Raw genomic sequence first — 12,708 nt, forward strand, 5'->3', positions numbered from 1 at the left:
TCATTCTAATACTAGTTCTAAAGTGACATTTGTAAACTGGCAATGGTTTCTGCTGCTCTGACCATCAGCTGCAGATGTATATGAATGATGGAAGAAAGTAGTTCCTCATACACAAGGGTTTTTGAGACTCTTCATGTTTGATTTTCTTTTTTATACACACGATTATGCCATCGAACTGTTGTATGAATGCAATATGATACTCATAGCAGTGTGATATGACTGTACATTGGCACTGGTGGGAGGCACTAAGGCACTTGGCCTATGGCCTCGAGCCAATGCACGCCCCCCACCATCGCCAATATACAGCCACATCACACTGCCTACTCATGTGATATTGCTAATATATAAACAATATGTTTATATTAGCATAATTCTACAGGAAATAAAAGTAATAGCAGTACTCACTAAGGAATGTTGTCTCCATAGTTATTGATGTTTACAGCTGCAGTGATACCACATATGATTAGAGGGACGCCGCCGGCTATCAAGTAAAACCTGTCAAGAGAAATGATAACACTTACAATAAAAAAAATAACATTTTAGGTGTAATTTTACAAATGCTAAACATGTTAACGTACTACTATGATGATTACTAGTACTACTACCACTAGTACTATGACTAATAATAATAGCTTAAACATTCCAAAAAATAAAGGTATATATAAACAGGGATGTAAAATGTATTTAAAATGATTTAAAATGTATTTTAAATTAAAATACCCAAATACCTCAATTTCGTACAATTAAATTTTGATATTGTATCAATTTTGATATTGTATCAAAATAAACTACAAAATAGAGCAGCCACAACAAGTATCAAAATAAAATACTGTATTTTAAAATACTCCAAAATACATTTACATGGGAGTATAACATTTCTTTGCTAACCATCTATCAATAGGCATATTCAATCAATCCCTTCACCATTAAACTGACTAAGTGAAGTACACAGTTTGATAACAACAGCTTTTCTGAGCAAGTTTAAGTCAGCCACTGTAAGATTTGTTTTTATGTTGTTGGTCTTATTTTCTTGGCATCTACATTCTATATTTAGTTCTTCTTTAACTGGAAAAGTCTCAGTGTACCCCTTAGAGAACACCAGCATACCATCTTCAGGCGTTTTATTATTCTAAAGTTCCTCTAAATTTCCACCTGCAGCACTGAGACTGAGAATGATTATGTGCTGAAAGCTCTTAAGTTCGTAAGGACTGATATTTTATTCCATCATAGTTCTTAAGCAAAGATGCATAATTTCCATCCATACTGCAAGCGTTGACCACCGTCGTAATCAATTTTCTGTTTTGACCTCAAGCTTAGGCAAATAAGATTTCATCATGTAGACTTCTTACAAAGTATTTTACAGTATTTTAAAAATACAAAAATATAAGACCCTTAAGTATTTTTATACAAAATATTAAGCCATTTTCATAAACCCTTTCAAATACAAATGACAAAATACTATTTTGTATTTGAAATATGTATTTGTATCATAAATGCTCCCCATTCCTGTATAAAAAGATTACAAAAAAGGCTTCAATCTGGACATATTTTCAGATTTAGATGCTTTTATACAAATGTAGGGCTCAAAGAGCACAAAGACTTAGTTGAGATTTATATTTCAACCTACTAATGGGGAATTTCTGCCACAGTGTTTTGGGCATACACTTGCAATGAAGCTAGTTAGCATTCAGATGTAAGATAAAATATTTAAGACATAATGCTGCTATGACGCATATGTTCCCTTTGACCTTTGCTTGACATAAAAAAATACATTAGTGTGGTCTTTAAACATTGGGCTGGTTATTTGTCAATGTGTGTCAGTGAAGAGCCGAATCTGGGCTCCAGACAGTAAAGGAAAGGGAGAAAACATAACAGGATTTATCCCAAGGGACAAGCGTGGGATCTTACCAGACCTTCCCTGGGGATGTTGAGAGCATGGAGGTCTAGTGTCAAAACAGAGAACACAGGCTAGAGGGAATGAATATATTTGCATGTCTCTGAGGACATGTGAAAGTTTGCCCTAACTAGTCCTGTTCATTTGATTTAGCAACTTTTACAGTCCTCCCATATTTCCCTCTTTCTTTTCCTCTGTCCGACTCTAACAGCAGATGGGATTCAGCTGTTCTCTGGACAATGTCGCTCTTTGAGTAGTCTTTTGGTGGTCCATTCAGAGACTCTCAAAAGCCTATTTTATGTACATGACTATCAGCAGTTTCTGCTCAGGAAGTGCTAATTCAATATGGCATTTGAATATAAAGCTGTCAATGCTTCAAAACTGATTTGAGATATGAGTTCCTTTAATGAAAATGACAACAAGGACCATTCAGTATGTCAGCTAATGTTTTGGTCACACTATTACAAAAGCAGTTATTCCAAGCACTTAATATAAGTAACCGTTTCTATATACAGCTAATATATATATATATAAATAAATAAATAAATAAATAAATATATATATATATATATATATATAATTTCATTCATTCATTCATTTTGTCGCCACAGCAGAATGAACCACCAACTATTCCAGCATATGTTTTTTATGCAGCGGATGCCCTTACAGCTGAAACCCAGTATTGGAAAACACCCATACACTCTCGCATTCCCACACACACTCATATGCTAAAACCAATTTAGCTCATCCAATTCACCTATACCGCTGGTCTTTGGACTGTGGGGGAAACCCTGGAGGCACATGGAGGAAACACTGGTTAGCACTGTTGCTTCAAAGCAAGAAGGTCGCTGTTTCGAGTCCCGGCTGGGTCAGTTGGCATTTCTGTGTGGAGTTTGCATGTTTTCCCCGTGTTCGCGTGAGTTTTCTCTGGGTGCTCTGGTTTCACCCAGTCCAAAGACATGCGGTATAGGTGAATTGAATAAGCTAATTTGGTCATAGTTTATGTGTGAAAGAGTGTGTATGGATGTTTCCCAGTACTGAGTTGCAGCTGGAAGGGCATCCACTGTGTAAAACACAAGCTAGATAAGTTGGCGGTTCATTCCGCTGTGGCGACGCCTGATGAATAAAGGGACTAAGCCGAAGGAAAATGAATGAATGAGTTTTAATTTAAATAAATGTTATATAGTATTTAGAAATACTAGAATGATTTCTGAAGGATCATTTGACATCGGAGACTGACGTAATGGCATGCCATTACAGTAGTAAAACATGAAAACATAAAACACCTGTTTTAAATTGCAATAATATTTCATATTTTACAATAGTACTGTTTTAACAGTAAGAACAAAATAAAATAATTAACAAAATTAAAAACAGTGTATATCTAAGTTTAAGAATGTTGATTTAAAAGCAGCTAATCCAGTGTTATCTTATGCAGTGGAAAAAACGCAGCTATTTTCCAATTTGGGTTGCAATAAAAACATGCACCTTTTAAAACAATTATAGTCCAAATAGGCCTATTAAGTCATTTACAAAGAATTATTGTTCTACAACAGTTTTATGGCCATATTATTTGAGAGTTGTAAGAGCGCTTGTAAAAGATACTTTCAAGAAATCGAATGCTCCCAACATTCCATGAGAACTTCACTGACCTAAGCATGGGCCGTTGGGTTGGTTGTACAGCAGATTCTCCTTCTAGTTGCTGTGGAGTTCTTAATAATGCTTCTTTATAGATAACCCTGGCACTAACACCAATCCATAACAAAGTGGACAGAGAGGAGTAGTGAAGAACAATCCCCACCTGGAAAAAAAAAAACAAGAGCATGTGAGTAAAGATAAACACAATAAACACAGTACAGTAACAGTTAGGCCTGCACAATACTGAAAAAAATATGCGATGTTGTTGTTAAGCATTGCGATAACAATACACTTTACATTAAAACATTTTTTATTAACTATGTTTTTAAATAATTTACATATTTGATCTAATTAATGCAAATTCAGACTAAAATCAGCAAATACTTATTCTTTAAAACACTACAAATGAGTGAAAACCTAGCCAGATATTCTGACTCTGATGGGCTGTTGTATTTTTAAGTATTTATTTTGAGCGATAGGTTCACTTTTGGAACGCTCTAACCAATAGAACAGCAACTACTGGGGCCCCATCTGATCAAATTTAGACAAACTACCAATTCATATAGTAAATATAATTTATCACACATCTGTGATTTGTATATTGCATATACTATTATCGTGATAATAATATATTGTTCAGCCCTAGTAACAATGCACAAAAAAAAAAAAAACGTTATTTACATAATATACACTTTTTTTCAGATTATATTTTAATAATCTGCAACAATTCAAACTGACTGTCAACTAGAAGAGGGTGTCACAGACGGGAAAGAGTATGGCAGAACATTTTTACTTCATCTAAAAATCCCAATCATCAACTCATTCACTATAACTTTTGTCATGGAACCTACTGGACCCCACTCAAAATACATCGTATCAATGCCTCCTATCGTCCCTTCTGTGATAAATGTCCTGACCAGGAACTTGGATCTTTTTTTCATATGATGTGGGAATGTGGAAAAGTACAAAGATTTTGGAATGAGGTCTGTGTTATCTTATCTAAAATTATTGAATATCCTGTACCAGTGAATCCTTCCATTCTATTATTGAGCGATGATTCTACGTTGAACCTCACCAAGCTACAAAAAGCTGTTTGGCTTGCTGGCTTAATTTCTGCAAAAAAAACTACTAGCCCAACATTGGCTGCGTACAAGTAGTTGGTACAACTTTAGGACATTATAATGTTGGAATTATCCTCAGCTTGAGTGAACTTAGTACAAATGAGTACATTAAAGATCTGGACTTCAGCTGCAGACAAAATCTCCTTGTTTATTGCACAAAACAATGATTAGGATCCAGAATGACTGCCTTACTTTGTACAATTGATACTTGATACTGTATTTTGTTTTTTGTTTTCATGTTAACTTCTATTCATTGGATACCCCAGTTTCAAGAGACCGCAGGAGAGGGGGTGGGGGTATTTGAATTTATTTATTTCATTATATATCAGCTTGTATGTTTTGTTAACAATTAATAAAATAATAATAATAATAATAATAATAACAATAATACTAAAAATACTACTACTACTACTACTACTACTACTAATAATAATAATAATAAATAATCTGCAACAATTCAAAACAAATAAAGGTAACAGTTTATTTCTATTTGTACTTTTTTACACTGAAAAGCTCCACAATATGTCCTCCATCTCTGGTATGGAATTTGTGTCTCAAACGTTGTGGGAAAAGCACTTAATAAAATAAAAGACTATTATTTTGTACAAAAACAAAATGGTCACTTACTGCCTGGCATACAATTGGATATCCTGTCAGAGTGATGCCTCCAGCAAATACTGCAGACGTCATTGCAACATGGAAACTAGTGTTCAGGAGAGTGTGCCAACTCTTCCTTGTGATTCTGATGGAGCTAATGGTAGAGAAATAAAATGTTAAGACATTTCACAGGTTTTAGCAAAAGTTTTTGGCTCCTCCAGTAACAGGTCATACTGTAAAAAGAGATTTAAGTCCCTACCACCTTCTGGCAACATTTTTGGGTTCTAAATACATTAGCTAATATGTCTCAGTGTTAGCAAAAATATGTGTGACATTTTTAATAAGGTCAAACAAATACCTGTGGTGCAGTATATAAGTGATGATGATGGTGAAGAGGCAGAGGAGCAGCACTGCAGTGCAAGTGTAAATCACAGGATGAAGCACTTCCACTGGAACCGAAGGTGAACCTGGGAAGTCTGGTATCTCCTAAAACATTTATGAAGAAAATTGAGAAAATATGTTTAAAGATTCTGTTTTTGGATTTTACAGCATGTTTACACCTCAAGGCTTTCAAAACAGAGGTGAGAATATATATATATAAATTATATATATATTGAAATTCAGGTTGATAGTATGCAGTATAAAATGTCATGATTAAATATTTTCAATAAAGGTGGGAAGTTATACTGACAACATCAATACTATTAATCAGTAAGCTGGCATTATTTTACTATTATGATTCTTCATTGTATTGCATTGATAGCTTACTTCCAAATAATATCTGGCTTTTTAACTACTTTCTATATTCATTAGTAAGTTTGTACTTAAACCTCATACTTGACTGCAGTGTATAATAATAAGCAAGGCCAGAAAGTTTTTATTTTTATTTTTTCACTGTTATTTAAGGTTTGCAATGCATATCCAACTAGTGCCACGTGTTTGGTAAGTCTCTAATATAATATATCTATTGTGTATTGTGTATAAATAATCTAAACTTTTGAATATTATTCAATAATATTACTGAAATATATAGAAAATCTGAATAAATAAATTTACATACATGTACATAGATAAAATAAATAGACTCAATAATGAGGAAAAGATCTGTGGAAATCATTACTGTGTGGGACAAATAATCAGTAACCCAGTTCATCACTCAAAAATACATGGCACACACAGCAAATGTCGGTTAATATAATCCATTTCAATTTGATTTACCATTTTATTGACACTTTTCATCACTGCATATCGTCACAATCACCAACAAATTTGTCACTGATCTGGACTTCATGGACTTTAAATCCCATCAAGCACCTCACACACACACCAGTTCCAGTTCTCGCCCTGATTGCACACATACTGTACAGCTGGAAACAAATCATAGACTGATTACATGGATTATGTATTCACCACTCACACACACACACGGCTGAGTCTTGTTGTAAGTTCACCTGTAACATTACCAAGCATTATTCCAGTCTAGCCTTGCCATGCCTTTTGATCCTTGCCTTGCTTAATTGTTTATGCTGTTTGCCACCCATAGCGACCTCTTTGCCTTTGACCACGACTATGCTTCTAGAATACCATTATGATACGGTTTGTAGCTGTTGACCATTGCCTGCCTGACAATTTTTAATAAACTGCACATGGATCCTCAACTCTGTTGTTACCTGACTCACTGTTTTATCTATTAAATTATGTTGGACATATTGGATTTATTTTATCACAAAGCTGTGTGCAATGGATTTTGAAATCAGAAATGTAGCGGTGTCACAGCATTACCTGAAGCACAGCGTAATTGCTCAGTACAGAGCAGCGCAGTGTAGAGATAGACACATCACTATGAATTAGCTGACAGCCATCAAGACTCCAACTTCCATGACTCCCCAATGCCTTCGAGCTCCAGTGGGCGGCGACAGGGTCATTTCCAGGTGACGTGTGTCGTAGCGAAACTATAATGGGATCTGATTGATTCCACATGCTGCATCCATCTGAAAGTGAGAGAAATTTAGAGAAAGAATTTTAGAGGAGAGGATGTTGCAAAATTTTAGAATTTTATATTTTATAAGTCCAAGGATGAATTATGCCCTCTATTAAAATGCATGTACACTATTAGTACACAAGTACTCATTGTTAAAAAATGCATCAATGTTTGCAATCCCTTTAATGTTTGAGCTGAAGGTAACCCACCAAGGCCAGCGTAGATAACTGGTGTGCTGATGCCTCTTCTGCGGGCAAGGTCCGAATGTCCGGTGAAATTGCTGATAAATGGGAAGAATCTCCCATTGCGGAATGCAATAAACTGAAGTTTACAGTCAGGAGGAGCATTTGGCGGGAAAAGAGTTGCAGGGAGAGACACTGTAGCAAGAGCCACTGCATTCTAGAAAGAGAAATACACAAAAAATGACAAAGTGAGAGCCTGCCAAACACATTAATTAAAGCAAAAAGCCACTTGAGGCAATGTGTTTCAGATACTTTTCCATAATCATATGACTTCTATTTTATAAAGCCTTTTAACTGTGGGCAATATCATAGATAATGATAATTGTGATTAATTCCATTAAGTAGAGCAGTTGTTTCTCTTACTGACTTGAGAACATATCTTCTGAATAAAGGTAGATTTTAGCCTGCTTTTAAAAACAATTTCTACTATATAGTGTGATATTAATAGACAACCGCATATAAAATAATTGCAAGTAAATGCATTGTAATCTACATTTATATGAAATGCAATTGCAGTAGATTCACTTATACGGCTTTTTTCATCTACTCTAATTTCTGTGATTACTGTAATCTTCTGTTCTTGGTTGAAGTATGTTGCTGAATGTTCTGACAAGGGTTTGTGCTAAATCATGCTAAAATTTCAACTCAAGCTTGTATGTAATTTTTAAAAATATTTTAAAATTGTAAATTTGTAATGACGTTAGTAGTAATTTAGTACAAATGGGTAAAAGCAAAAAGCTTAATTCAAAAGTACAGTGTATATAAATAATCAATTTGAAATAATTAATTTATTATACAGCCTGAAATACAATCACATTCCAAATAATTTTTCCAGCCTTTGAAATGTTTTTGTAGCCTTTTCCTAACCTGTGCCTTTCTATAACTTTATCCAGAAGGTCTTTTGAAAGCAACGTGCAATGTGAATAAAGATATAGATTTTGACAGGGTATTATGACTTTCTATAGGCACTGTACATTACATATTACATTACTTTAGTAGGTTAGTCAAGAAGTGTAATTTATAGTAATACCAAATATCATTAAACCAATGAATTAATGTACTTTTAAAAATGCTTTGATCAGAGTTATTGGTCACACTTTATTTTGATGGTCCGTTTGTTGAATTTAAGTTACAATGCATCTACATGCCAACTAATTCTCATTAGATTGAAAGTAGACTGTTAGGTTAGGGTTAGTGTTAAGTTGACATGTATTTGCAAAGTTTCTTATAGTCAGTTAAATGTCTGTTGAAGAAGCATATCAACAGATATTAAGCAGACAGTCTACTAATACTCAAATAGACCATTAAAATAAAGTGTTACTGCATTATTAGTAGGGACAGGTAATATCACAATTTTTGAATGTGATCCGCTACGATACTTTTTATTAAGATTTTTATGATACGGATCCCACTTATTATTTGTAATGTTAATGTGATTTTTCTAAATAATATTCATTTAGTAAAAAAGATCATTACATGTAAGAGAGTGCATTGAGTACTTGTCCATCGTGCCATTCTGTTATGCAGAAGTGTGCAATTTGCGTGTGTTAAAGGGCACCTATGGTAAAAAATCTACTTTTCAAGCTGTTTGGACAGACATATGTGCATGTATGGTGTATAGACCGTCATATTGGGGCGATATAAGCACAATTTAACAACATAAAAAACGGTGGACCAATTAGAGCGGTTTTCAGATTGACCGCAACTTTACGTAGGAGTGCGGTCCCCCCGCCCACCAATATTGATTGACAGGCGCGTCATCATATCCTCAGTTTGTTGATTCATGTCCGGCATTTTCAGCGTAAGTCGAAGCGATATCACTAAAGGAACACCCTTGATCTATTTTTAGATGCAAGGCTCATTGGGCTCAACACAAGATCAATATTCTCCACATCTATCGCTCTAAAATGTCTTGAGTTGCCAAGGTTTGTATTTTTAGGTCCTGAGATTTAACATAGCTCTTTATTTAAGCTGTTTATTTCTCATCATTTCCTTTTCGGCTTAGTCCCTTTATTAATCTAGGGTCGTCACAGCAGAATGAACCGCCTACTCTTCCAGCCTATGTTTTACGCAGCGGATGCCCTTTCAGCTGCAACCCATCGCTGGGAACCACCCATACACTCTCAATCACAAATATACTACATCTAATTTAGTTTACCCAATTCACCTATAGCACATGTCTCTGGACTTGTGGGGGAAACCGGAGTACCCGGAGGAAACCCACGCAAACACGGTGAGAACATGCAAACTCCACACAGAAATGCCAACTGACCCAGCCGAGGCTCAAACCAGTGACCTTTTTGCTGTGAGGCGATCGTGCTACCCACTGTGTCACCGTGTCACCCTTAAGCTGTTTATATTTAAACTAAAAATACTTCAAACACATTTTCATGCTTGAATTCAATTTGTCATATTCACCTTTTTTTTAATTTAACAACATAAAAAACGGTGGACCAATTAGAGCGGTTTTCAGATCGACCGCAACTTTACGTCGGAGTGCGGTCCCCCCGCCCCCCCAATATTGATTGACAGGCGCATCATCATATCCTCAGTTTGTTGATTCACGTCCGCCATTTTCAGCGTGAGTCAAAGCGATATTACTAAAGGAACACCCTTGATCTATTTTTAGATGCAAGGCTCATTGGGCTCAACACAAGATCAATATTCTCCACATTATCGCTCTAATCTGAATTATTGGTTGTAGCTTTAGGTAGGTTTGCAAACATGTGTACTTCTCATTGAGTCTACCTTATACTTCAGCTGTTTGCATTTCTCGTGATCACAGAAGCTCCCTGTAATCTTAACTAGGTGCTGCTGTACCTGACGCGGTGCCATGCGTTTTATAATTCTAGACATAGGTTTCTATCAGGGTACACACAACGGCGCGATGATTCGGGACACTTCATGTTTCTGCCACGCAACAGAGAGTGTCTGGTGTGCCGTGTCGCGGCTTCGAGCGACGCATCCCGTGCCTCAGTCAAAGTTAATTCAGTGTGTGTGGTTATTAGTCTCGGTGTACAAGCTCGGTACTTGAAACTAGCACACAGTTGGCTGTAAAACTATACAAAGACACAAACGATTTTGTACTCTCTGCTTGGTCTGTGTCCGAGTCGTATATGTACAACTGATTGCTGAGCCTCTCACTCCTGCTCCTTCTCTCAGTCTTCCCAAACACAGAGCGGGTGAGCTCATGGCTCCGCCCCCTTGTTACATTGGGCGGGAAGCCGAAACTAATCTAGATGTGAAGCAACAGACCCCTAAATCAGCGAGCTGTGGACACGCCCCCAACATGACACTTTTTAACACATTATAATAAAAAATTCTGAATTGTGTTTTAAACTGAACCTAAACTGGCACACTCAGAAGAACCATAATATTAATATTAAATCATAAAAAAGAGCTAAACTATGTGCCCTTTAAGTAAGTTAGCTGTAAGGCACATGATCGCTCACGCAGATTGATCGGTGTAACATCTTATAAAAAGCGTAACCGACAATCCTGTAACCGATAATCTTGTACACAACGCTAAAACATTTAGTTATGCAGAAATTATTAAAATACAGTTAAAATATCAATACTTAAAAAAAAAAAATCGATACCAAATTAAAAGCTTCCCAGTATCGATATATACTGTAGATACTCCAGCATCGATCTCTAATTATTACAAAAATGCACTTTTTGAAAGTTTCTTTTATTGTTATTTTAACAGACTTGAGTATGGAACAAAATAAATTCCCAAAGTATTTTAAATAAAAATTCGAAAAAAGCACTACCTGAAAAAAATAATGCATTGAATTAACAAGTGCATGCGTTTAAATGTCTTGAGTTGCCAGGGTTTGTATTTTTAGGTCCTGAGATTTAACATAGCTCTTTATTTAAGCTGTTTATTTCTCATCATTTCCTTTTCGGCTTAGTCCCTTTATGAATCTGGGGTCGTCACAGCAGAATGAACCGCCAACTCTTCCAGCTTATGTTTTACGCAGCGGATGCCCTTTCAGCTTCAACCCATCGCTGGGAACCACCCATACACTCTCAATCACACATATACTACATCTAATTTAGCTTACCCAATTCACCTATAGCACATGTCTTTGGACTTGTGGGGGAAACCGGAGTATCCGGAGGAAACCCACGCAAACACGGTGAGAACATGCAAACTCCACACAGAAATGCCAACTGACCCAGCCGAGGCTCAAACCACTGTGTCACCGTGTCGCCCTTAAGCTGTTTATATTTAAACTAAAAATAGTTCACACACATTTTCATGCTTGAATTCAATTTGTCATATTCACCTTCCAGAGTTCACTTTCAAAATATTCAGTTCTGTTTAAAAACATGAGGTATAATATTTAAAAGACAATTTTCAGTTCATTTTATCTCAGTTCAAAAACTTGCTTCCATAAATTCAGTGGTTCAAATTCGACATTACATTCGGGAACTTGCATGGACTTTAATATTCCAGGTTTTTAAATTCAAAATTCTCTAATATTGTGGAATAATATTATCTGCCAATAGATTTTGGGGAGGTTTGATTTGAACAACACCACACATGCCCAGCTAGCAAAATTCATATGGTGCTGTTTATGTTGACGTTGTTGATTCTGTCACTTTTAGTATCCTTTTTGTGATGTTTATGAGTTTTGTTAATTTTGTTGATTGTCACCGTTGTTGAGGTTCATACGCTGATTATTGATGTCTCTGTGAGCAGAAGTTGAACCATAGATTTTTTTTTAGCTTATAAACCATAATTCTGTGGCATGTGCAAGCATGTTATTATGTTACTTCTAATAATGGATTAAACATTGGATAACATCAGTGAATTATATAATTTCATCACTGGCTGTGCCTCACTTAATTTTATTGTTGTTTTGTTTTTTTTTAACTTGGCTTGTTTGCTGTAATGGATAAACTTTTCAAGCAAAGTTCTTAAAAGTTACAGCAGCCCAAAAGAAAATTTATATTAAGAGGTTCAGGGCTATGAGCCCAACTAAAGTAAAAACTTTTCTCCATGATGGTGACTTCTATGTGGTCCACATGTTTTAAGATAACTGGGCCACATTTGCCATACCTTCACTGGGCCGCTTTAGGCTCACAGCCACATTAGCCAGAGCTAACTGGGCCAAATATTTGCCAAAAGTGGCCCACATTTGTTTTAGAATAACTGGGCCACATTTGCCATATCTTCTCTTGGCCACTATAGGCTCAAATCCACATTAGCCAGAGTTTACTGTGCCT

The 12,708-nt window shown here is 35.8% G+C and overlaps 1 protein-coding gene across 1 annotated transcript in view; it reads right to left on the bottom strand.

Moving 5' to 3' along the window:
* adgra2 (adhesion G protein-coupled receptor A2) overlaps nt 1–12,708 on the bottom strand; it is a 138,501-nt gene that overhangs the window by 6,709 nt on the left and 119,084 nt on the right. The window contains exons 13-18 of the mRNA XM_056463153.1: nt 7,441–7,630; nt 7,033–7,241; nt 5,609–5,736; nt 5,281–5,404; nt 3,547–3,695; nt 406–495 (exon numbers count right to left, since the gene is read on the bottom strand). Of these exons, the coding sequence (XP_056319128.1) occupies nt 406–495; nt 3,547–3,695; nt 5,281–5,404; nt 5,609–5,736; nt 7,033–7,241; nt 7,441–7,630 (890 nt within the window). The remainder of the gene's footprint in view (nt 1–405; nt 496–3,546; nt 3,696–5,280; nt 5,405–5,608; nt 5,737–7,032; nt 7,242–7,440; nt 7,631–12,708) is intronic.

The sequence above is a fragment of the Danio aesculapii genome, chromosome 8, assembly GCF_903798145.1.
Source record: "Danio aesculapii chromosome 8, fDanAes4.1, whole genome shotgun sequence".
NCBI lineage: Eukaryota > Metazoa > Chordata > Actinopteri > Cypriniformes > Danionidae > Danio > Danio aesculapii.